This window comes from Centroberyx gerrardi, chromosome 14 (assembly GCF_048128805.1).
Source record: "Centroberyx gerrardi isolate f3 chromosome 14, fCenGer3.hap1.cur.20231027, whole genome shotgun sequence".
NCBI lineage: Eukaryota > Metazoa > Chordata > Actinopteri > Beryciformes > Berycidae > Centroberyx > Centroberyx gerrardi.
Window position 1 is genome coordinate 19,467,000 of NC_136010.1, and position 25,956 is coordinate 19,492,955.

The 25,956-nt window shown below is 41.1% G+C and overlaps 4 protein-coding genes across 4 annotated transcripts; 2 read left to right on the top strand and 2 right to left on the bottom strand.

Moving 5' to 3' along the window:
* The first annotated feature begins 3,361 nt into the window (after positions 1–3,361).
* Positions 3,362–6,326, top strand: nkain5 (sodium/potassium transporting ATPase interacting 5). The gene is made up of 6 exons (XM_071900198.2): positions 3,362–3,415; positions 4,332–4,469; positions 4,756–4,836; positions 5,453–5,650; positions 5,850–5,910; positions 6,259–6,326. Exons 1-6 carry the CDS (start codon positions 3,362–3,364, stop codon positions 6,312–6,314), a joined length of 588 nt encoding a protein of 195 aa, XP_071756299.2. The 3' UTR covers positions 6,315–6,326.
* A 1,248-nt stretch (positions 6,327–7,574) lies between these two features.
* On the top strand, positions 7,575–13,502 carry ythdf1 (YTH N6-methyladenosine RNA binding protein F1). Its single transcript, XM_071900186.2, has 6 exons — positions 7,575–7,960; positions 8,433–8,460; positions 9,553–9,647; positions 9,777–11,441; positions 11,689–11,733; positions 11,954–13,502. The coding sequence occupies exons 1-6, from the start codon at positions 7,931–7,933 to the stop codon at positions 11,978–11,980; spliced, it is 1,890 nt and encodes a 629-aa protein (XP_071756287.1). The 5' UTR covers positions 7,575–7,930; the 3' UTR covers positions 11,981–13,502.
* A 3,272-nt stretch (positions 13,503–16,774) lies between these two features.
* LOC139912411 (voltage-gated purine nucleotide uniporter SLC17A9-like) lies at positions 16,775–22,243 on the bottom strand. Its single transcript, XM_071900197.2, has 13 exons — positions 22,088–22,243; positions 21,527–21,724; positions 21,226–21,365; positions 20,255–20,354; positions 20,020–20,144; positions 19,689–19,776; positions 19,476–19,572; positions 19,197–19,284; positions 19,049–19,083; positions 18,637–18,752; positions 18,327–18,382; positions 18,160–18,189; positions 16,775–18,026 (listed from the first exon to the last, which is right to left on the bottom strand). The coding sequence occupies exons 1-13, from the start codon at positions 22,210–22,212 to the stop codon at positions 17,857–17,859; spliced, it is 1,368 nt and encodes a 455-aa protein (XP_071756298.1). The 5' UTR covers positions 22,213–22,243; the 3' UTR covers positions 16,775–17,856.
* A 250-nt stretch (positions 22,244–22,493) lies between these two features.
* Positions 22,494–25,470, bottom strand: LOC139912407 (glucose-induced degradation protein 8-B homolog). Its single transcript, XM_071900193.2, has 5 exons — positions 25,333–25,470; positions 24,889–25,016; positions 24,529–24,725; positions 24,120–24,317; positions 22,494–23,955 (listed from the first exon to the last, which is right to left on the bottom strand). Exons 2-5 carry the CDS (start codon positions 25,007–25,009, stop codon positions 23,782–23,784), a joined length of 690 nt encoding a protein of 229 aa, XP_071756294.1. The 5' UTR covers positions 25,010–25,016; positions 25,333–25,470; the 3' UTR covers positions 22,494–23,781.
* Between the last annotated feature and the right edge of the window lie 486 nt (positions 25,471–25,956).

Below are 25,956 nucleotides of genomic sequence, written 5' to 3' on the forward strand. Positions count from 1 at the left end.
CACTTTCAGCACTGAGCAACCACAACCTGAATGTGAGTACAGTCCGGACCTCAGAATCAAAATTACCTTTATTCACCAAATATATGTACAAGCAATTGACTTTGTGTAGTTGGTGCAGATTTATGTCAGCAAAATAAGTGACACAGCTCCAACTGTGCATATAGTACAAGAAGAGAAAGTATGCCTACATTAAGATACATATGTTTATTATGCTTTATATATTCAGCAGCAACCTTTACACTGCGGGGCAAGCTTGGTGCTTAATGTTCCAGGATCTGTGCCTTGTCTCCATGCAAAAACGGTTTATCCATGAACTTAACACCACCCACTTGTACCATTCAAAATGTCAAGCCTAAAAATTAAGAACTCTGGTGTTTACTTAAAAATAACATTTTTTCTAGCCTGGAGTTAACTAGCCAGTTAATTTATGAGTCTATGGAAAAGTCACTATGCAATGCACAATTGTGGATATAGAATTTGTAAATGACAGAACACAAATATACATTTTCTGGTCATAAAGTGACATTTAAAAAGTCTGTAAAATGACCAAAGTTTGTAAAAAAAAAAATCACTTCAAGTGTATGAAAAAAAAACAAAAATAAATATATATATATATATATTGTATATATTGTTACAACCCGGCTCAAGGAAGTAACAAAGGAGGGGAGACATACGCCAAAGTAAAAGTTATAACAATGATTTATTAACTAAAACTAAGGGGAAATAACTAGACAACACAAACTACATCAAACCAAAAGAACAGAACAAAAGGTGTGCATAAGTGAGGAGGAAGAGAGACACTGAATGGTCTGAAGGCTTTTAAAGCCCAAGGCGTACACCGGGCCCAGGTGCACTCAATCAGCGCTGACGATCCCGCCTACCAGGCTCCTACAGGACAGACAAGACACACAGCAGCAGCCGGTCGTCACAATATGTATATATATAATATTCAAAATATGAATATTCACAAAGTCAGTCCCTGACCCCCTGAGGGGGGTGGGCAAGCAGATCAACCAGGTACAAGTGAACTGTTGAAATGGTTGTTGTTGGTTGTTTTGATGGACTGGTACTGTTTTCCTGAGGAGAGTTTCTGGAACAGGCGGTTGTTTCTCTTAAGGTTTTTTTTTTTTTTACCTTTATTTATTCAGGGGGAGTTTCACTGAGAACAATGCTCTCTTTTTCAGGAACGCCCTGATCACATTCACACCTGGAAGCTGACCAGTACAACCACAGTCTGATCTGCTGGCCACTGAGCAGCTCCACTGGGGCGGTTGGGGTTAAGGGCCTTGCTCAAGGGCACCTCAGTGGTGGTAATGAGGGAGGGGCAAGCGTTGCTTTTCACTTACCCCACCCAGATTTATCCTGCCGGTCCGGGGGATTGAACCGACTACCTTCCGGGCACAAGCTCGCTTCTCTAACCTTTAGGCCACCACTGTCCAAAGATGTGTTGTCCTGCAACTGCTGATGTTGTGTTAGGGCCAAATTTTTTTGAGAGATACTGAACCCTACAAGAAGAAGAAGTCAAATGATCAAGCAAAACCAGAAATATTGTCTGGTAATGTTGAGGGGAGCCTCTGAGGATCTCTTTGAATAGGAGAATCTTTGTGAGTTAATGGTGAAATATCATGGAGTGAAAGAAGCTTCACAGCTCTACCAAGAAAATCAGCAACCAATAGGAATTTAAGAATATTAAAATATGACCCCTCAAGAGATGTCTGTTTGCCTCCTCCCACTTTAACTGCATGAAAGTTATACATAAAGCAGCTGAATTTGGAGATAGTAATGATACTATAAATCACATGTTTGTGACAAGTTCTGTCTTTTCAAACTAGTTTAAGCCCAAATGTTGTATGAAGGCAGGCCAGCAGTGACTTATAGGTGGGCATAGCCTGTTCTCACCTCGCTGCCCTCATACACCTTTAAGGCCTTTACCTCTACCTCCACTACCACCTACTGGTGTCTTTAGAGCATTGTAGAGGGCCAACCACCTATCAGGGTGTAGGAGACGGTGTAGCTGTATGAGGGGCGATTAATGCCACAGAGAAGGAGAAGAAGGAGGAGAAGCAGAAGAAGTAAAAAAAAGTAAAAAAATCTGATTGGCAGTTTCATACATAATAATGTCAAGCGAGTTCACAGGGCTGCCAACTCTCACGCATTGACCATGAGACTCACGCAATTGACATTTTTCACACGCTCTCACGCCACAAGTCCATTTTCTCACAAAAAAACAAATTCATAACTGATAACGTCACGGAGAAAAGAGACACTGACAGCACACGGACAGACGAGACAGAGCAGCACCGTGCAGCAGCGAGTTATTCAGACCATCTGAACAGCGAGAAATCTACACAAATCTATTATATTGTAATTTATTCCCATGCATGCTGCTCAGAGTAATCTCAGTCAGCTGCTCTTCTGCGTCTCTCCCTCTCCTCTCGCGCCGTGCGCACGCAGGCAGGAGTGAGAGTGAGTTGCTATGGTTACGGGGACGCTCTGTGTCTCTGGCATGGATGTATTAAACTAGGCCTCTGGCGCTCTGAAACTTTCTCGATTCTCAGTAATAGGTTTTTAGGTTAGTATGCCTATGCAAAATTATGAATGTAAGCGCCTCAATGCTGAAATCTAGTAATATAACATAATTTTACATTTTTGGTTAACATTATACAGGGTTGCTGTTTCTTGACTTAATCCAAGAGGTTAGGTGGTGTAGAAATGCAGGAAATTTGTTTTAAATTACTATTTTTTTCTGATCCCCCCACCAATTATGTATCTTACCCCCCACCCACCCCGCCCGGAAACAGGGTTCCCCCACCTGCCAAATCCCACTTTAACCCGTGGCTACGTGACATCTTGTGTTTTGAGTAAGGGGCACAACTCACTTTTTCTTGGCCACAAAAACTCTCTTACTCCCCACAGCTGAATGTAACAAGTTCACGCCTTTTCTCTGGGGTTGTCTAAAGTCATGGTGGGAAATGTAGGAAATCACTAACTGAAGTAGAAGCACACAAGGCAGGTTGAGGGAAAGTAAATAAAAAGTAAATAAATTAGAACACTTCCCCAAATAACTCATGCATGTAGCCCTATCTGAGGGTGGATTTTTCCTTTAAGGTTTCTCCTCCTCCTGCTCCTTTGTGGCATTAATCGCCCCTCATACCCTACAGCCTCGGCTACCCTCCCCCTCCTCCGTAGTAACACAGGCATACGTGTTTTTCCTCTTAATTCATGTGGTAAAGTGCGCGGTGCGTCCCCACACGTTTGGCAATGGAACTAAGCTTCGCAGGTTTCGCCGTAGTGTTTTAAATCCAGTCACCTTGCTGTTGTGATTCACATCATCGGACCCAGTTGGACAAGAGAGAAAAAGATGGGGTGCTGCTCGGGACGCTGCATGCTGATCTTCCTATGCGCTCTGCAGTTGGTGAGATGATGTTTTCTCTCTCATGATGCTCCGACATAAACACATCTGCTCACACCTCACCTCGACCCTTTTCCCTACATATTCGATACTTTGTTACAAATTGATGCAATTGCAGACCACTTGAGACCACTTTTGTTTTTGTTTTTTTGTTTAAAGGCTATCTTTTGTATTGAATTATATACATGAAATTACTTGTTTACTTACAAAGAAAGTTCCTTCATTATTTCTTCTTCCTTCATTATTTCTAATTCTCACATTTTTATTTGTGAGAATATCTTTTAGAGATTAACTTAAAATCTTGAAACTTAATGAAAACCCCAACATTTTAATGATCACCAAATCCAATTTTAAAATGCACTTGCACTAGTAGATGTTTTGAGGTTACATTTGATTGTCTTCCATTCACACTATCATTCTTATTTAAGAAATCTACATAGACTGCAAAAAAAATATGTAGTTAAAGCATGTTTATATTAAAACTACTATGGTTAGAGGTGCACATGAAAGGGAGTGACCCCCCACCCCCCCACCCCCACCCCACTACAACCACCACAATGAAGGGCTGCACCATTTTGTCCTCTCTCTCTTTCCCACCCTGCCCCCCCTTTTGACTGATTGGGGTGTGCGACCTCAGAGGACAGCACTCATAACACTAAAGCCCAGGTCTGCCTTTTTCTCCAGCATGCTTTATCCCCCATGGCTCCGTTGCCTTGACAACTCCTATGAAAAAAATAGAGCAAGGCTTTGTGGGATACACTGGAAGGAGATCGCCCTCTAACAAGCCAGGACAACATGTGTCTACCTGGCACAGACTCAGTTAACAAAGTGAATGTCATGTCATCCATAATTTATCTGAGGCATTTGTGCCAGGGCTTCTCTAGGGCCTAAACTCTTCTTCTCCTGTTTACGACTCCAGATAACCGCACTGGAGAGGCAGGTCTTCGACTTCCTCGGCTACCAGTGGGCACCTATCATGATCAACTTCCTCCAAATCATCATGGTTATCCTCGGGCTCTTTGGTACCATCCAGTACAGGCCACGCTACGTTATTTTGGTGAGGGAAATGTTTCATTCATTTCAAGCAGGATGAGAGTTTGTGTTAAAACTTAATATCAGCATTGAATGCTGACTGTCACCTTGTAAACTTGTGTGTTCACTTAGAGTTCAGATGTTTGTAAGAAGAGAGAAGCACTGTGAAAACAACAAGTGTTCCATTATGATTACATCCAAGAAGAATATGATATTTCGTCTATAAATGTATATTGAATCCTGAATTTAGTTACACTATATGCTCCTTTTCAGTCGTCATTCATTATGAGGCTGTATTTTTGGTTCCTCAGTACCTGGTCTGGACGTTGTTGTGGGTTGGCTGGAATGTCTTTGTTAGCTGTCTCTACTTGGACCTGGGAGGACTTTCAAAGGTAGGTGTAATGGTCACATATGTCTGATAATTAGAGACCCACACAGCTACAGCTGCTAACTACTATGTTTACCTCTGTCCATGTCTCAAGCTCCTCTCAGAACCCGCCTAGAATAACTGACATATGATACAACTGCTACTTGATGTTTCTGTTTGATTAATATTTTCACAAAGAAAAAAATATTTTGACATGAAGTGACAGTCTAATTAGCTGTTTATGTCCCATCTCTGTGTTTGCATAAAATTGGCATTGAGCGGTCTATTATGCCCAAATTGATGATGATGATGATGATGATGATGATGATTATCATTATTATTATTATTATTATGATTATGATTAGTAGTATATAGTAGTAGCAATATAGTAGTAGTAGTAGTAGCAGTAGTATTAGTAGTGGTAGTAGTAGTAGTAGTAGTATAATATAGCAGTAGTAGCAGTAGTAGTAGTAGTAATATAGCAGTAGTTAGTATGTAGTCTGTACCATGTTCACACTACACCAGACCTTTGTTGCATGTCATCTTTCTCTCTACTGCGTACAGTCTAATAAAGCAGAAGTGTCTTAAATAATCTTAAGATGAACGGTTGCCTTCACCAGTGAGCTGTTTTGTCCCTGCAGGACAGTGACATCCTCTGCCTGGGCGTGTCGTCACATCGCTCCTGGTGGAAGGACAACGGGCTGGGGTGTGAGAGCAGGAGCCTCCCTTCCACTGGGTGGCAGAGCCAGGAAAACCCCGAGCTGATCACTGTGCTGAGCTGCTGGCTGGAATACCAATATATAGAAGTCTTGCACTGCATCGTACAGCTCCTGGTATCAGTGAGTACACTCTCAACACACAGCTGCCCAGCAGATATTCTCATCAACAAATTCTTTCATGCAGTTGCTTTCAAGAAAATATTTCCAAAGTATGCCTTTTAATGAATAATTTACTTTAAAAAAAGAAAAAGAAAAAAAGAAGAAATATTTCGTTGAATGTGATGCACAGTGCAACTACTTTTTGTGTTGATTTCTGCAGCTCTTGGGATTTGTTTATGCCTGCTACGTAGTCAGTACTTACTCAGATGAGGAAGACAGCTGTAAGTATATATCTTAACAACTATATTAACACACAGTTACTCACATCAAAAGACATGAATATATACAGTATATATAACAGAGTATATTTAGGATTTTTTTTTACATTATGTTTTATCTGTTTTGTAATCATTTGCACAATCCATTCATCATGATGTGTTAATATCTGCATGGCATGAGACGATATGCTTATGGACTGCTTCTGTATCCCATTGAAATGCTTTATTAAAAAAAAGTCACCCCTAATAGTATGTATGTAGCCTTTGTAGTTAATTTTCCCTTTACACCTTCATTTGTATGCCCTGTACCATGTTTTTATGTCTTTTTTTGTTTTTTTCCACTTATTTCAGTTAATTTCATCGGTGAATTTCATCACCCATCCAAACCCTCTCAGTTGCTCTTCTAGTGTAAAGACTTGGTGGGTAGGTACACTGGCATGATCGCCCTTCCCTCTTGCTTCACCCCATTCTCTCTATGGCAAGTTTGCTCAAAATGTCATATGCAATGTATTATAATTGATTTCTATTTTTTTTTTTTCTAGATTATAAGTAATTAGCCACAAAAATAGAGTGGCTGAGAAAGACGGAGAAGGAACAGGGAGGAGGAAGCAGATGAAACACCTCAGAAGACTGTGTTCATGTAATTGTTTTTTAATGAGAACAGAAAGATTTTTAGCCTGTGTTGTCAATGAAACACATTTTAAGCCCTCCAACATCTATTACACAAGCCGAACCTCACTGTGCTGTACATACTGTCATAAGTCACTAGGTGTCCTGTTCACAAGGAGGGAATTTATATCACTGATATGATTAATCCTCATTACATATTCTATATCACTGTATAAAAAGTGTACTTAATATTTTTTCAGCCCTCAAATTAATCTAATCTACCTGCTTGCGTGTGAGTGAGTGAGAGAGAGAGAGAGAGAGAGAGAGAGAGAGAGAGAGAGAGAGAGAGAGAGAGAGAATTAACTTTTTAGCACTCAGAAGTAAAGCTATCTGAAAGAAAAGTGTGAGTTGAAAATGTCAATAAGGAAAGGTTTCTTTCTGATGTCTTGTAAAATGTTTAAATTATTCATGTCTGTTGTTAGGTGACCATTCACAGTTGTGTATGATGTAATTCAGTGAAATAAAATGTCTACAATACAGCCCGACCATGGAGTGTTGCTAAACATTTCATTAGCCTAGATGTTTATGAGAAAGACTAGAAAACAGTTTATTGCTTCATCTGTGTAGCCGACACTTTCTGCTCCGAGTCCGGTTGGATCCCTGACACCGACGAAGCAGCAAAAGATTGTTTTGCCGATTCTATTCTATTAAAAAATAATAACTTCTGATGCTTTTTTATGAGAAAACAAAAATACAAAAAACACTGTAACAGCCTACATAGAGCGTAAGTGTGCATAATGTAATTAGAAGAAAACCTTTAAGGAACAAGTTATCTGTTTCACAGCTTTCTGACTGGATAGGATAGTAATTATGTACTGTTCAATAGCTTAATGAAATATTAATAATAGTAGGGTTTTTATTCGTGAACGCGCACCTATGTATGATTAGATATATACGTCTTTTGCTCGTGGATGTTTTGCTGCTAGGTAGCCGTGGACGCGTTCCTCCGTCTACGTCACTTACGTAGTTTCCGTCCACTAGACCCCGGATGAAGCTGCCATTGGGTGAACAGGGCCACCAAAGCTGGAATTGAAGTTAGCGGTGAGGGGGTTGCAGCGGACTGAAACCCCACTGGATTAATGCTGACAGGGGACCGCTCAGTGCCACCAGGGCTTCACCTCAGCTGGATCCGAGCGACGACCAGGGAAAGTGTCAGAATCGAGCAGTGAGACTGGACCAGACTGGGACTGGCGAGCTAGCCGACTGCTGCTGCTAACTGTTTAACTGTTAGCAAACTAACGCGTAGCAAGGAAAGAGCTTCGCTAGCTAGCAGCTCCAGCACCCGAAGCAAACGTAGTTTTGGTGGCAACACATCTTGTCGAGGCTTCAGTCTGATATAACACCTGGTTGATGAATGATGTCTGCCACAAGTATTGACCCTCAGGTAAGCAGCGAGAAGGAACGTGCAACTTCGGCCCCGTATTTTCCCAGGGAAGCGGGTGTTCATCCCAAAATGAAAATGATGCGATGCCACCACTACCAGGCTAGCAAGCCAGCTAGCTAGTTAGCGAACTCCGTGGATAGGTTAGCTAGGAAGCTGCTTACAGTTGGCAACCGAGGCCTGGACCACAGCATTCACTGGTTATTTGACTGTGGATAGCCTGGCAGACGTTGGCATAACACACACAGTCCAGCGTTGTTAGCTTTTTATGTGTCAGTTTGCCAACGTTAAGTCTCTAACATTAACATTATTCGTTTAAGAGGAGTTGGTTGAAATCGACAAGTCGCTTGAAAATGTCAATATGTAGAGTAATACGCGATGCTTTGATTGACATGCATAGCCCATGCAAATTATCTTTTTTCTCTCCTTTCATATGCATTCCTCCTTTCACGTTTACTTCAATATGACTATCAAGACATCGAAAGGACAAGATGCTAGTAAAGGTAAGAGAAACTGGTTGTCAGTTTTTGATTATGCACTGCACCCATTCAGCATGCATATCCCATGGTGTTCCTGTACTTTCCAATATTGGGTCCAAGTCTGTTTTGTACATAATGTGATATTACTTCTTACATTTTATTTGTTTCTATCTACAGTCAGGTCACTCGCCGTTTATCAACACAGAAATTCCAGCAATTATGTACATAAAATGCAATATATTTTTGCATCACCACATATTGAGGGCTTGGAGCCAGAAGGGCATAACTGGCATTTTGGGCGAAAATTAGATCTATATATCAAGTAAAAGCTCTTGAGGAGATCTATTTAGTAGTGCAAGTATCTCTTTATTTGTTAATTTATGAGATGACAGTGTCATTATCAAAATATATTTACAACAGCTGATCAAAGGTAGATACACTTTTTTGTTTTCTCTCTCCTGTAAAGTTTTCCAAAAACCTACTTCTGCCCCTCAGGCTCCAAGCCCTCAATATTTTGTTTCACATGCTTATTCGATTAACTGATGTATGGAAGTCTGAGATTCAGATAGAGGAGGCTCTAATGTAACATTAATCATGCTAGGGGCACATCAGCTCATAGGCATGTGTCCGTCCATCAGTTCAAAACACAATGCACACCTCAAAAGGTTAAGGAGCTCTTCTGAAGGTTATGTTTATTCAGCAGACCATCATTCCCTGTGAATGACAGAATAATTTTAGTGTTTTTTAATAGTATAAAAAAAAACCACATGGCACTCTTGTTGCACACTCTCATGTTTTTTTTCCATTTTCCTGTTATTGCTTCAGTTCACATGTGACTGAATGGAGAGCACACTGCACAGACTGTTGAGGTTTATAATGATGCAGTCAGTTCTTACAACACTAGTGCAGAATTGTGGTTGCCTATTTCTGAAGGGTACATCCTAGTGTTCTGCATGCAACAATGTAAACTGCATAGTGATAGAGTTGATATAATGAGCAATCTGTCATGATGTTATTACAGCCTGTAGAATGCAGATTCATTAGGGTTACTGAATTGTGCCGATAAGTTGTTCTTTTCTTGTGTGCAGCTTTGATAACGATTTGACCTTGTTACAGCCTTTCCAGTTTCAGTGCAGAATGGTTCCCTCCACCAGAAGGATACAGTGCATGACAACGACTTCGAGCCCTATCTCACTGGCCAGTCCAATCAGGTGGGAAATAGCTCTGTGGTGCCTTTGTAATGCTAAAAAATGTTTTGATTTAAATTCATCTCTATTGTACTCAGTCTTTTTGATGTAACAGGTGAACTCTGTTGTTTTTGTTTATTTCTTTATTTTCAGAATAACAGCTATCAATCCATGACAGACCCTTACCTGTCCAGCTACTATGCCCCCTCCATTGGATTTCCCTACCCTCTCAGTGAGGCTCCTTGGTCTACAGGAGGCGACCCACCAATTCCCTACCTTACACCCTATGCCCCCCTCAGCAACGGAGACCATCACTTTATGCACGACACAGTATTTGGGCAGCCGGGTGGGCTCGGCAGCAGCATCTATCCTCATAGGTTTAACTTTTTCCCCGAGAACCCCGCCTTCTCAGCCTGGGGCACCAGTGGGTCTCAGGGCCAGCAGACTCAGAGCTCAGCCTATGGGGGGAGCTACAGCTACCCGCCCAGCTCTCTAGGAGGCACGCTGGTCCCTGATGGCCAGACAGGTTTCCACAGCGACACCCTGAGCAAGGCTCCAGGTATGAACAGCCTAGAGCAGGGCATGCTGGGCCTAAAAATAGGTGGGGATGTGACAGGAAGTGGCTCGGGCGTGAAGAGTGTAGGCTCTGTGATTGGTGGCAGCGGCAATGTAGCTGCAGCTGTTGCCACGGGCAACGGCGGCACACCAATCGGAATGCCCCCTCCAAAACCTACATCGTGGGCTGCTATTGCCAGTAAACCTGCCAAGATGCAGCAACTAAAGACCAAGACCAAGCCTGGCATGCCCATGGCTGGAGGAGCGCTGCCTCCACCGCCTATTAAACATAGCATGGACATTGACACATGGGATAACAAGGGGACTATGACCAAAGTGGCCCCTCCTTTGCCCCCCCACCACCAACACCAACACCAACACCAACACCAGCACCAGCCGCAGCAGCTTCACTCCCACGCTCACCTTCCCCACAGTCTCCCCCCTCCCCCCCAGCAGTCCCTTCAGTCCGCCCAGTCCCTCGTGCAGCAGATGACCATGCAGGGTCCTCCTCCTCCCCAGTCATACCAGAACCACAACTCTGCCCCGCCGCCCCAGACCCGCTGGGTCGCCCCGCGCAACCGCAACCCGGGCTACGGCGGTGGAAGCTTGGACAGCAGCGGCTCCTCCAACAGCGGGGGTGTTGGAAACGGAGGCGGAGGCGGCGGGGGCGTCCCTCCAGGGTCGGGGCCAGGACTGGAGTCCCACCCCGTGCTGGAGAAGCTGCGGGCCGCCCACAGCTACAACCCCAAGGAGTTCGACTGGAACCTGAAGAACGGCCGCGTGTTCATCATCAAGAGCTACTCTGAGGACGACATCCACCGCTCCATCAAGTATTCCATCTGGTGTAGCACGGAGCACGGCAACAAGCGTCTGGACTCGGCCTTCAGAGCTATGAACTCTAAAGGTCCCGTCTACTTGCTGTTCAGCGTCAACGGCAGTGGCCATTTCTGCGGCGTGGCGGAGATGCGCTCGCCTGTGGACTACGGCACCAGCGCTGGCGTTTGGGCACAGGACAAGTGGAAGGGCAAGTTTGACGTGAACTGGTTGTTTGTTAAGGACGTGCCTAATAGCCAGCTGCGCCACATCCGCCTGGAGAACAATGACAACAAGCCAGTGACCAACTCGCGTGACACTCAGGAGGTTCCTCTGGAAAAGGCAAAGCAGGTGCTCAAGATTATCGCCACCTACAAACACACCACCTCCATCTTTGATGACTTCTCCCACTACGAGAAGAAGCAGGAGGAGGAGGAAGTGGTGAGAAAGGTAATTATTGCTTTGAGACTAAACACATGATCATAAAAGAATTGAACTTTATTAAAAGAATAAGGGATTTTTGTAAGTTGTTGTTCAGTCTCTTTACAGTTTGTTTTTACCAAGTTTGATCGTCTTTGAATTTAAATGTTTGTGGTTTTGCTCATGGAAGATTTGGATATTGTTGTATCAGAAGTGATTAAATTTGTATCTATTTGACAACATTATAATAAGGTTTTGCATGTAATTTGTCCAACAGAGCTATGAGCCTGCTCCAATACAAAGCCGATCCCGACTTGATCAGGTAAAGAATGTTATCTTCATTATTTCTTTCTGTGTCTTTCTCTTGAGTTATCTCTCATAATTGAATTTAAATTGTGCACAGCTTTAAAAGTCATGTGTTGTATCTGTAGAGTCCTTCAGTATTCTAGGACATATCATTCTAGTAGATGTCAGTAATGTTACATTGATTGATCAGCAATCTAATTTCTAATTTCCCTCCATTTTATCCCTCCTCTATTCAGGATCGTCAGAATCGAAGTAAACAGTAGAAGACTGCTTCTTAAAGCTTGATCAACGGTTGTGCTTGGATGGACATAATGAAATTTAGATTTAAAAAGAAGACAAGAGGACATAAAGAAATTGAAAACTAATATTTTTTTCTATTTAATTTTGGTGACTTTGGCCCATGTGAAACTTTGAGCCACCTTGCTCCTGGTTCCCAGTCTTCAAGATGTGCGTGCAGGGATGAAGCCAGTTCCACCAATCAGATCGCTTCAATAATGTTTTTCTTTTTTTTCCTGTATTTTTTAGCCTTATAAATCTTTATTGCTACCCCAAAACTTGCATTCTTAACTAATTATAAGTAACAAATATCTGCACGTCTCTTTTGAAAATCTCTTGACAACATGCTGCTGATATTCAGTGACTGTTCACCTTGTGGTTTGTGTGTTGGAGAAATGTTAAGTGCTTGTATTGGTTATTCTTAAGAGTGAACAACACTTTATTGACAAATGTCTGCTATCTGTATGTGGCCAGTTGTATTTTCTATTATCAGAAGAAATAACTTCTATAATGCCCTTTTTATCCATGTAAGGGTCGTCTTATAACTTGGTGGAGGAATGTCTACGCTGAAAGTTTCTGTATGCATAGAAATAATCATGTGAAAGGTTGTGACGTTAGAAAGCATAAATGTTAGACAATTATTTTGAATAATTTATCACTTGGCTTACCACTGATTTGGAAAATAACATTAAGTTGGAGGGACATGTGGAGCCTTAACATTTCTTTCCAGCGATAGTGTAAATGAAATTCGATATTTACAGTACCTCAAGTTTTTTCAGCGAGAGATTCAGGGAAAAGATGTGTAGAGATCACGCGCTCTTAAAGGTGGTCCCTCTCTTTCTTATTTATGGGATGGAAATGCAAACATACTGTTTGAGTTCAGGTTCTTATCTAACAAAAAGTTTGCTTTATGTTGTCTGTTTTCCTTGTTGGTTTTAATCATACAGTAGCTTTTATTTTCCTCTGTTCCCTGCCGTTCCAACAGGGGTCTCTGTTTGTGAAATTCTGGGGACAATGTAGCATGTACTGCTTTTAAAATCAAGCCAGGCCTGTCACTCTGTTTTCGTTCCTTGTCCTTTCTTAACATAATTAAAATGTTGATATTTTCATTGCTATAACCCCTCCACGTCATCCTCAGAAAATTTAAGCTTTAATGTACTGGCAATGCTAACTGAGAACGCCTCAAATGTTTAACCTTAGCATTATTGTTACTGATTTATTGTCAAGTGTATGAAAAACCCAGAGAATAGTCTATATGGTATATGTATGTGACTTTTCTTTTTGGAATTGCTTGCTGTACTGTGTGTGTGTCCGTATGCGAGAGTGAAAGACAAAAGAGAGGGAGTATGATTATTCGAGCAATCAGAGTTATATAATGGTATTGGAATATAGAAAATTTAAGAAAAAAAGTTTTAAGTCACCCCTGAATTAAATATACATTGTATCAAAGGTCACTATCACATTCTTAGATTTGATCATGGTCATTATTAAAGGTATACTTATCTGTTGTTTGTGTTTTTTTATTACTTGGCTACAACATTGTGTATATGATTACCTCTGTCTTATTATCTTTTGTCACTGATGATGATGGTTCTGCTTGTTTTCCTAGTCACAAGGTAACAGTTTTTTTACTTTCCAGAAATCTTTAAATTTAGGCACCCAGCTTGCACCATACTGTCATTTAACATACAGTAATATCTGTGTTGTAAAGAATATTCTGAATCAAAAGAGTGAAATTACCTATAGGCCTACAGTTGTACTGCCCACTCTGCACACATCATACTGAACACTCTCAACGAATCTCATTAAAGAATCTGCAAGGTCTGGAGAAAGTGACATTTTGGAAATCTACAATGAGTAGGAAGGCTTTGTGAGAGAATTAATGTAAACCGTGAGAGACCAAGGGTGCAAACCTTTAAGGGATGAAGAGGCCATTAACATCTAGATATGTAAGCTTCATCTCAAATTCATAAATAGATCATTTACCAAATAGCCTAGATTATTGTAGTTTGTATGGGCGACCTGCATATACTTAGAGGTGACATCTGTTCCACAACTGTAGTAGTAGTAGTAGTAGTAATAATGATGATGATAATACAATTCTGATCAAAAAGTGGTTGTGAGCTGTAAAAAACAAAATACCCAGAAAAAAAGAGGCAGTCTTTGTTCCTTTGAGCACAGGCAGTTATTTCAGCATGGTCTTCTTACTGCAGCTTTTTAAACCATTTCATCTTTATGAATGATGCAGGACGTGGAGAGCGTGATTCCTCTCTTGGCATTCACCGCGTGCCTTAATTGTATGGCTAATAAATCAAGGTCCGCCGTGAACACGAGGAGTGGCAATCCTGTTCCTTATTGGGGAAAGTTGTAGCTTATGAGCATTGCCCATCACAGGATGATGATCGCAAACACACACAGAAAAAAACTCCAAATCACACTGCAATAGGCCTGGGCGCGAACGTAATGCTGGGCTATTTAAGATGTCACTGAAAATGTGACCTTGTTTACCATGAATTAAACACTAAACACACATTGTACATTTTTAAATAAGACTGTGCCCAATTTCCTATACTTCATTGCCCAGAACAGCTCATTTGATGCAACTGTGTAGAATAGGACGCAGGCAAGAAGGAGCTCAGTCCGCCGCATCAGACAATGCGTTTGTCCTTGTCCTTATTGGTAATTGCATGCAATTGAAGCTCTTCTTGTGCGCTAGAAATAACGCCATAATTAATTGTCCACTTTCTCCAATCCCGCTCCAACTCGTGCAACTGCAAGCCTTCATTCCGAAGCACAGCATCTGATGATCTTCAAGTCTACAGCTGCCACTCCTCAGCTGAAAGATCCCCCTGCCTTACATCTTAAGCAGATGCATCCGTGTAGGTTAAACAGGCCAAACAATACACTTCACCGTGCTGTCATCGGTGTCTTTCCAGCCGCACGGGAAGCCAGGCGGGCCTACTGCTGTCCTGTTAGGCTTTGTGCCCGGAGAGACAAAGAGACGCTTCATCAGTCCAGCAGGACCTTCAGGTTTAACTGCAGCGACGCTTTTTTTATGTATTCTGTCATCGCCATTTCACCTAATAGGCTATTCCTCTCTCTTCATATTAAACATTTCTCTACAGCAATAGCCTACCCATCCAGATTTGCGTCTGGCATTTATACCCCGTTCTCATAGGCTGAAGGAATAACGTCATGACGTGGATCCATTATTCGCCATCACACCCCCCTCCCCCCATTTGACAAACGGGTTTTTCCAATAGATTGTTATAATGTTATAACGTAGGTAGCCTACTGGATCTGCTGCTGGCTACACATGTCTCTTAATAGTCTCATAAAGTAGGCTATTGTGGGCTCGTGCGCTGACCATGGTGCTGATGCTGGACCCGCGGCAGCTCGATCTTTTTTGACAGATGAACATCAAGCCTGCGGGGTTTCGCTCTGTAAACACAGGTTATGTTTGTAAAATGGTTCTCAGCTCTGATTGGTTGAGTCACGTTGCAGATGTTGTAAAATACCTGATAAAACACATACCTGTGACACAGGTGACATAACTCACATCAAAGTCACTCATACCGCTGCACGTGTTGAGCTACTTATCAATAACTCACCTCAAGAAATCACAGGTTACTCTCTGCACCCTCCAAACCGTCAAAAACAGACTATCCGTAGCCTACTTCATTATCCCAGTAGGTTTTGTGCTAGTGACCTTTGGAAAACGGATGGTACTGAACCAGTTAATTTATTTTTATTTAGGCCTATTATTATTATTATTTCTAAATACACACACACACACACACACACACACACACACACACACACACAGAAAAATAGCTCATGCCTTTCAAACTCTCAGTGCCTTTCAAACTTTCACATCCCATATATCATCCGGATTTATGTTATTACCTTCCCTTACAGTCACAGGACATTTGTCTTCTGAAAACACTGATGGCAGTCAACAGGGAAAAGAAGAAAAGAAGAAGCTGTTCTACATTTAAAACATCTCTAGGCTGACTGCTCTGTGTGGTTTCTGAGCTTGACCTCTGACCTGGATAGAACTCTGGAACCTTGTGGGACAGTTTGAACATTCTGACTAACCGCTACATTACGTTATTATCTATTAGCACTTATACCTTTAAAACTACTGGCTTTGGAAGGCTAGAGCCTGCCCATTTAAATTCATTGTATTTATTCGTCGTGCTCTGTAACATATAGGCTGTTAATTCCACCTCTCAGGCTGATCTAAACCATTAAGCCATCCAGAATAGACATTAGTCTATTCTAAATCTAGATAGTTCAATTTAATTTTACAGTAACCAACTAACTCGCCTATGGGGAGGGATGTCATTGTGTCGCCCTCTGGTGTTTGGGTGCAAAGTGCAGGGAGACAGCCTTGGCTTCTCCATAGGGCATTTTATGTAAAAGTATATTACAGAGTTTATTAAATTATACGTGATGGGGATTGCATTCCCATGTAAAATTAGTATTGTGTGTCTGTTTATGAGATATGTTGACATATGATTCATCTAGACAGCCAATTCAAATTTTAAATGACCCAGCTGTTGAGAGAATAAATCTAATAAAATAGATAAAAATAATAATATAATAATTCCCATAAAATGGGAATGCCATTTTTACCTAAGCACAGTTTTAACATTTGGATGTTGCATTTCAAGAGATTAAACAGCTAGATTCAACATTTTAAACAGTTTAAACAGAAGCAAATGCACACATTTTCTTTCGGAAATCTAATCTTGAAATATTAAACAAGCTTTGTCATAAATAATTTTAATATATCACGAACACTGATACATATAAAAAAAATGTCATCAAAGTTTGATAATACTTAACAAAATTATCAGATATCATAAACAAAAAGATTTAAAATTCTAATTGAACTCTGTAAAAAGTATTCAGAGAAATAAATAATAATAAATATGTTACTTTTTACCATGTCCCAGTTTACCCCCGATGACTTTAGTTAAGAATTCACCTAAAATATGAAAATAAACTCTGCATTTTGCTTTGGTTATAGTAATCAGCAGCTTGAAATTTGCACTCCTGCTTTATAAAATTGTTCATTTCTGATTTACATCTATAAAAAATTTCTTCATTCCTGTGTGGAACCCAAACACTTTATACATTAAACATTTAAACAGTAATCAACTTTTGTACATTACAGTTTACTTTACATTTTACCCATTTAGCAGACACATTTATCCAGAACAACTTACAGTAAGTAGAACAGAATAAAAACATCCCTGACCCTGAATATTCAAGTATTTTCAATACATCTTCAACAAAAGTGCAATATTTCATTTTTTTTCTTTTTCTTTTGTTATTTCAGAGCAAGATCAGCTGCAGAGGAGACGGTAGGAAAGAGAGGAAGGCAGGTGAAGCGCAGCAGCTTCAGTTCTGTATGAGTAACTGTTCTCAAGTCTATTTCCTCTACAAAGTCTATTTCCACATTATTTTATGTCGATAAAAGAATGTGGCATTATTCTGCTTTCTTGAGTTTGGATGGGAATCGTCAGACTTGACAGTTTCATTCTCTTATCAAAACAATGACATGGAAAACCTGATTTTATAAAAGATACTGTTCCAAACTGCATATTATTCCTGATAAACACAACCTTGTATGTTGTGTTTTTCAAGTCATGGTCTTCTTCAGCCAAAAATATCAACCAATACTGACTGATATAGAAAGAAAGAGATACAAAGTACAAAACAAAAAACAAAACTATAAATAAGCCTGACATATGTTTTGCCCTAAGTCAAGGTCTTTTTATGACACAAACATTTTTGAGGTTCAGTTTCACAAATCAGCCAGATGCAGACTGATGCTCGCTTCAAACAGTCTGGGTCAAATCAGAGTGACCCGGCTGTAGTCTTCCAGGTCGACACGACGGGCATCTCCAAAGACCAGGAAGAATCCAAGGCCTGTGACATTTATTAAGGTGATGAGGGAGAAAACTGTGGCCCACGACAAGGTGACCTCAATCAGGTAGCCAGAGACAGAGACCATCACCAGTCCTATGAAACACACCAAGGACATTAGTCATATGAGATAAGAGTCTCTGTAATAACAATGGAGACACTACAGTTTGTTTTTGCTGCCTCCCTAAAACGTTTTTTTAGAAAATCAATAAACATCTCTGATACATACCTGAGAAAGCACCACACATGTTCATAAAACCTGTTGCAAAAAAAGACAATGTGATTAAATATCTGTCAACAAAAGTGACTACTTGATAAAGAACCATGATAGTAGCACAATTTGGTGAAATTGAAATTTAATGAAATTATGTTAACAAAAGAAGCTGATAGACTCACCAAAGAGAGCTCCAGCACAGGATGGGGCGAGATCCTGTACATTTATACCCACACCGCTGAAACATTTACACAGGGATGTTCAAGTTAGCTATTGAAACTCATTACATATACCCCAAAAAAAAGTTATTTAAAAAGTTAAGTACTAAATCTACTTCACACTGAGCAACACTATCCAAAAAGAAGAACAGGTCTAAAGCAGAGGAAGCGAAGGAGGAAAGTCCTAGCAAGACTGGATCTTTGGCAGACAGTACTCAGGAGTTGACACAGTTTCAGCAGGATCGGGCACATTGCGCACTTCTTACTGACACACCTGCTGGTGAAAGTGGTGAGACTCATTGCAGCAGAAACAAAGGCCAGAGTGGAGGAGAATGTGACGGGTCGACACAGGAGCAGGATAAACGTACTCGACGCACCCATGGCGACGAACTGACAAGGGAGAGAGAGAAACAGACAAATATTGAGATAGTTCAGAATATCAGCGAAGCTCTTTCTGTAGGCAGACATCAATAGCCTGTAATGCAACAGTGATCCAACATATTTGTGCTAGGAGGGTTTTGGCCTGTGATTACATGTTTGAAACCGGTTGAAAAAAACATTCCAGTATGAACATGTGATCACCCAATCAAGACAATGCTGTCACTGCATATTTTCACCACTTGGCCCAAACAATGAATATGGCACTATGACGGGATACGTAGTTTACAACAGTTCTCCACACTTACCTGCATTATTTTTCTCACAGATGCTACACCATATCCTGGAGAAAGAAAACATAGACGTAAACATGTAGCTAAACTGCTACTTAAGCATTATTGCGTCAATAACTGATGTCAAAACAGACACCAAAATAAAAGCTCAATGACACAATACCTTGGTTGATGAGGAAATCTGAAACATATCCTCCACCGAGTACAGATGGGATTGCAACTAACCATGGAACCACGTTATACACCCATCCCTGAAAGGAGAGACAGGTTGGCCAAATACAGCATGTAGGGAAATTATGTTGCAGTGTGTGTTTTTGCATGTGGTATTTAAATGATGTAGATGACACAAAGGATAGATTGACAAAATGGGAAAAAGCTATAGAGGTACAGTACAGCATGTCTTTCGGCTAATTAATAAGAAGATGGTTGAAAAAATGAATACCATGGCGTGCGGAAATGTATCTTCGAAGAATGATGGCAGCCATGACAGCAATGTGTATGAACTGCTGGACACACACATGTGAGCGAATACCATGGCACTTCGAGGAAAGATGACAGAGGGAGAGAGAGAGAGAGAGAGACAGAGGGTTAGGTGGATAGACTCACACAAACATGCACTGGTACACAGTGAAAGCTTAGAAGACATGAGCAGTACCAGACAGGCGGCCTCTTCAGAAGACTCAGCCAGCGTATCCGTGAGACTGGACCCCTACTGGATAGCATCTGCTTCGGGATAACCTGACCTGTACCACACAGTGCACATTACATCATATTGGATGTATCCCATAAGAGATACTGTAACAGATATCATATAGCGGCGTAGTTCGGAGGCTAGGGGTGTGTTGTTGTGTGTTGTTTTTGATAGCAGGGGCCCGTTTAACCCTTCCCATACTCTGCTCAAGCAAATTCAGACAGCAAAGTGACAGATGACAGTCATGCACATTACAGGTTCCAGCAGGGATAACTGAGTGACTGCATGCAGGTACCTTTCAGTAAAAGCTGCCACACAGTTAAGGCCCAGAGTGCAGACAAGAAGCCAGTGCAGTAGAACACGCTCTCCCAGCCGTACCACTCCAACATCAGGGACCCCAGCCCACCCACCAACAGGGTTCTGAAAGAGCACAATAAAAGTGTCACCAAAGACAGTGTGAGAGTGTACGTGTGTGTGTGTGTGTGTGTACAGTATGTGTATGTGTGTGTACATGTGAGTGCACGACATACCCAAGATAGCAACCGCTGTGCATGATGCTCATCAAAAAGCCTCTCTCCCCTTCCACTACACGCTGTGAGCAAAGGCTTGCCAAAGAAGGATAGTGAGCACCTAGAAGAGATGAGACGCTCTAAAACCGAATTCATGTTATTCCTATGCGCTCGGCCAGTTCAATCGATATCTGTGAACATGAATAAACTCTCTCAGAGAACGGTGTAAAGGAGCGTCTGGCAGCTGTAAGCATTCGCTTTTAACAGAAATGTAGCAGCAGGAGAGCAGAAGCTCAAGTCAATCACTCTGTTTTAATAGTCTTACGACTGATCATGGGTATGTAACTATGCAAGATAACCATGCAAGATGACAACAGGAGGAGGGAAAAATGGAGATCAGGGAAAACCTGTTTCACCTTTTTGCACTGCATCATTCAGCATGGTATTCTACTGTATTACAATGTGAAGCTCACATTAAAGCGTCCCTTAGTACTGTGATTGCTTTATATTTATGTCTTCATATGATTCTAGCATGTAATTGCATGAATAAACACTCTAGTAGATTTTCTGTACTGACAATAAATGGGAGGCTAAGTGTGGATTCAGAATGTTTGATTAAAGCGCACAGACAGAGTTCATGACAAAGCCGTGCTGACACTTCTGAATCAGAAAGTGTATTCAATCATAACCTCTCAGTCATCCTGACTACTGACATGTTGGATCTAGCTTGGGCGGGTGTATCCATGTATGCAAATGTTGACTAAATGTCCCACGATGGGGCTAATGTGAAGACTGTTTTATGGTGGATTTTCAGTAACAGCTATGAAGTAGTAATGCTTCATATGTGAATAGAATGATTGGTGTATTTCCACTATAGCATTTTTCAAAAATACAAAAATAGATCAACTTATATGCACTTTATACTTGCACTAGAGCACCGCTCTCCCTTATTTCAGTAGGTAGGTCAATACTGTAGCAGGTGCAGTACTCACCCTGCAACAGCCCCATTAGGAATCTGGCCATAGTCATGAGAGCGAGGGGGTGACCGCCCAGCGGGGCCAGGAGAGGCGTAGCGGCGGTGATCGCAGCCCAGGAGGCCGTGGAGAGGAACAGGACCCGCTCTCCTCCCACTCTGACACAACAAGAAACACTTATAGAACTAAATCCTGATCATTTACTTCCCTTATGCTAAAACTCTTAACTGTATCTGTGTTCAGCAATGCATTTTGAAAATTGGGTTACAGTAAATATGCTATGAAAGTAAGGCCATGTTCAACCAACTGAATTGCTTACTTGTCACTGGCATGTCCTCCCAGGATCTGTGTGAAGCAGTAACCCCAGAAGAATCCACCCAGGACCAGCCCCGACTCCGTCTTACTCCAATGAAATGTGTTTGCCATTGAGACAGCGCAGATTGGCATGGCCATCCTGGCACAGAAGAGGAGGCAAGTGCCCAAAAACAGCATCAGGGTCCATATTCGCGCCTGTGGTCTGCAGTTACAAGAGAGCAGGAGTTTTTACTTCATGTTGAGAGTCATAATTTGGGCTTCTGGTGAATGCTATCACCTATACACAGGCTAGTGTATGTTTGAGTCAACAAACCAGGTTGACATTCTATTAATTTCAGGAAATCAGATATCCAGACTGTGAGAATATGCATTTGAAGGCAAGAATTGTTACAGCTCTTTACAATTTTAAAAATGACATAAAAATACCATTAATCTCAGATCTAGGTGAACACCTTGGAATAAGCTTATTAGAAGTAGCCATCACAAAAAAAAAAAACTACAAGCATATAGGCTTTCAAATTGTAGTATGGCATAGTTAGTTAGTTAGTCTCCTTGGCAAACTCACCTGGTCCACAGATTTTGACCTTCTGCCTCCTGTCCAGTAGCATAATTTGGTGTGAAAACCTTCGGATCGAGCAATAAACCATCAAACGCATTTCTACAGTCTTGTGATATGTGCTTGTCAGCCATTCAGTGCACGCTGGTCTTGCCTCTGTTTCTCTGTGTGACTCTCCCACTGAGTCGGATGCCTAAGCTATGAATAGGATGATTGCTGGATATCCTCCGGCGAGTCAGACAGGTAGAACTTGTTGGGGCAACATTCAACATGGAACACCTCGTCGAGATTTGCAGGTGTTTTAAGTGGTCTTTCAGCCTACTACTGGGTATATACACGTCATGCTGAGCTTAAAAGCCCAAATCGCATACATGCGCACTCACACACACACCTAAAAAGAACATGAAAGTTTATATGGTTCACAAAAGTTTTATTTCAATAATTGCAAATTTGATCTTAAAAACTTTCAATAATAAAAGGGATGTGAGCTCTCTGGGTCTCAATATTCATAGCCAATATCTACAAAGACAATAGAACCTTAAAGGAAATGGAGGATGGACAACTAGCAGCAAGTTTTAAAAAAATTAAAAATAAAAAAATAAACCCAAACAAAATAAACAAGCAAAAAATATAATACACTTACATGCAGCAAAGTGAAAATACTAACACTAGTCGTATGGCAAAATGGGCTCTGTGATCCTTTACATAATGCCCATTCAGATTCAGATTTCCAAAGCTTGTGATCATTGTTATCAATTGAAAGAAAACCTGAACAAAAGAACAAGTCCTAGTCTGAATGGATTTTAACATAAGGGTGGCTCTGTTATATAGTTTCAAGACTAGAGAGAAGTGATACTTCTCGATTTCAACCATCAGTACCTGTTTCACCCTCCCAAACACGCACAAAGTGAAATGATAAAATTACAAGGCAGACCATCACCTATCTTTCAAAGACAGAGGGGAATGTAAAGACAGATTGTAAAAGTACAATCACATTTTCAGGTGTGTACAAAGCAAGTGGTTGATTCTATTGCAAATCCCCAAATATTACACTAAATAAAATTTCCAATCTAAAAATAGTATTAGATTAATAAATTGTATATTTCCATTTAATCAAAAATAATCACATTTGAATTACTGAGTAAGAGATTTAGGTTTCAAACTCATTTGTGATTTGAAACAAATGACACCCACAGTCCTGTAGGGTCCATCTAAATCTGAACATATCTTCTACTAATTGAAAAAAGAGGAATCGTGTGTTTTCTGATCCAGATTTTGAACCATTACATTTATACTCCCCTCCATCCTGACACATTCTATAGTATTAGTAGTGTTCATTTATAGCATCGACTCTCATTCTGATAAAATAATGGCTTGGTGGGGAACAAAAATGGTCACAATAAATAATAATAATACTGGCTCAGGCCTCAGAAAGACAAAATATAAACCAGCAATTGAATTTGTTGTCTCCGAGACGTATCTATAAATTCAGGATCGATGTTTAAACTACATCATTGCTGTCACTTTGCAAAAACAGCAATTTACAGTTTACGATGAATTAAGTCTTCCCTCTCATGAATGCAACAGGAAAAAACAATGTATCATTTGTTTATACATATATATGTTACCTGGTTATCACACAGTCACTGACTGATCATAAATTAAGGGGATGTGGAAAGTGGTTGTTCTTGTCTTTGCTATTTTCACTTGGGGTCTTCAATGGTGCCCTTGCTAAGGTCAGTCATTTTAGGATATTTAACCTTCTTCTGGTCCAGCTCATTCTGCGCCCACAGGAGTAACTTCAGTAGTTTCGCAAGCTTGGGCGTCGACTCCCTGTTTTCATAGTCCAGCACGGCCTGGTTCACCTCACTCCACACCTGTATATCAAGATGTGTGTTGCAGTTAAAATGACATGAATTCATTTCTCACGCAGTCGTTTATTGCCTGCATTCACTGTGTTCTAAATGCATACAAGCAGTCACACACACCACAGACAACCTTCTGTCACTGCAGGCATGAACTCAGATAATAAACAACCTACCTTTTGCCGCTGCATCATGTTGAGCAGATCTCCAAAAGGCGACTCCTCTGGGTTGTCGAAGGCCAGCAGGGCTAGCGTTCTCTCCATCTCTGTCAGACACTCCCGACTCTCCTCCCCCTGCTCTGCCAACTGTGTCTGGGCAAACTCCAGTGCTGACTCAGTCTCCCTTAGCCTGATTAACTCAATCAAGTGTTGCTGCTGCAAGAGGGAAATGAAGCACATGTAATGAAATGGTCAAGTTGAAGGTTCATCAAGTGATTTAGGATGAACATCACAATGTTTTATTACTTGATCCATTATTTTTTCAGGCAAGCTGACAAAGACAATTCTACAAAACTAGCACTAACTAGTTTCCAGGAGCGCATACTCAAAGTCACTGATGTCTATTTAAGGCTCTGCGCAAACTTACCTGCAGATGGAAATACAAGTATCGATTGGTGTCAAGCAGCTCTGGGTGTAGGCTGTTGATGAGTGCAATTGCTTCCTGTATCTGCCCCTTCAGGATCATCTCTCTGATCTTTATCCTTTCATCCAGAGAGTCCAGATCCACACTTGGCTCAATCCCAGACTCCATCCGGAATTTCTCTGCAGCCTCCTTAAACCCCTCTTGAAACAAGGTAAACAGAAACAAGCAGAGACAAAGAAATGAAGGATAATTCTCCATTCTGAAGGATTTCTTTTACACTGTAAAACAATTCTGTATCCAAAGTAAGTAGCCTATCTTACAGCCACTATACTCATTACACCATTCTAGGGCCTGATGGCTCACCTGTCACCAGGTAATTCATAATGAGTCGATTCATGTCCGCCCTCTGAATATGAACATTGTTTAGTTTGTCCATCCACTCGTCTTTCGTGATGTCTTCTGGCTTTTCGGCATAACTCATCATTGGGATCCTGTAAAGTGGAAATTTCATTGGAAATGAAACGAAACGTGAGCAAGACTGACACAGCTTGGTCACAATTTGTACCTACACGTACAAGCGTATAAAGATATTAGGAAAAGAACGCAGACAAAGATAATCCACGCTAATGACAAAAATGCCCAATTAATATTAAAAAAAACCCAGATACGATATTTCTGCGCTGAATATGGTTACAAAGCTAATGGAGCTAGGAAATTATTCTGGAATTCACTGAGCGTTCCAAAACAAACACAATTTAGGCTAAAGCTCTAGCTAGTTAGCTGGCTGTGTGTGTCTACACAACTCACCGTGCAAACCCACAGTCCGACGATTTTCCTTTCTTACAGGCGTGATGAGACAAACAAACAGTAATGCGCAGTTTGTTTAGTGCTTTAAGAGGAAAAAAACTGCAAATTGCAGGAAGACAATCAAGCTTTTTGCGGTCTAGCTAGCTAACCTAGCTAATGTGGTAATCTCGCGATACACGAACGTCAGTTTTCCGAGCTCCTCGATTGGTGAGGGCAGTGACGTCATGGTTGCCAAGGAACAGTTGGACTGAATGGTCAAATCTAAACTAAAGCACCTTGCAACAGAGCCAGGCTGAAATCACTGTAAATCCCTCCTAGGGCTAATACTACACATACTTCTAGGTAGGCTAGTTCAAACTAGGATAGACTGAACTATGACTGTGAGACTATAATAATCCCAGAAATCAGATTCACAGAATGGCTTCTGTGACATCTCCCATCATCCCACAAGGATGAAAATTGGCCTAATGGAAAAAGAGAACTCTATAATACACTCTATAATAGGCCAACTCCTAGCATAGCTAAACATGTAGCCTTGTGCTTCTTAAATTGAGATCCAGGTCAAAGTCTCAAGACTTCAAGAGACTCAGGGAAAGTGGCAAAAAATGATTTTCCTTTTTTTAC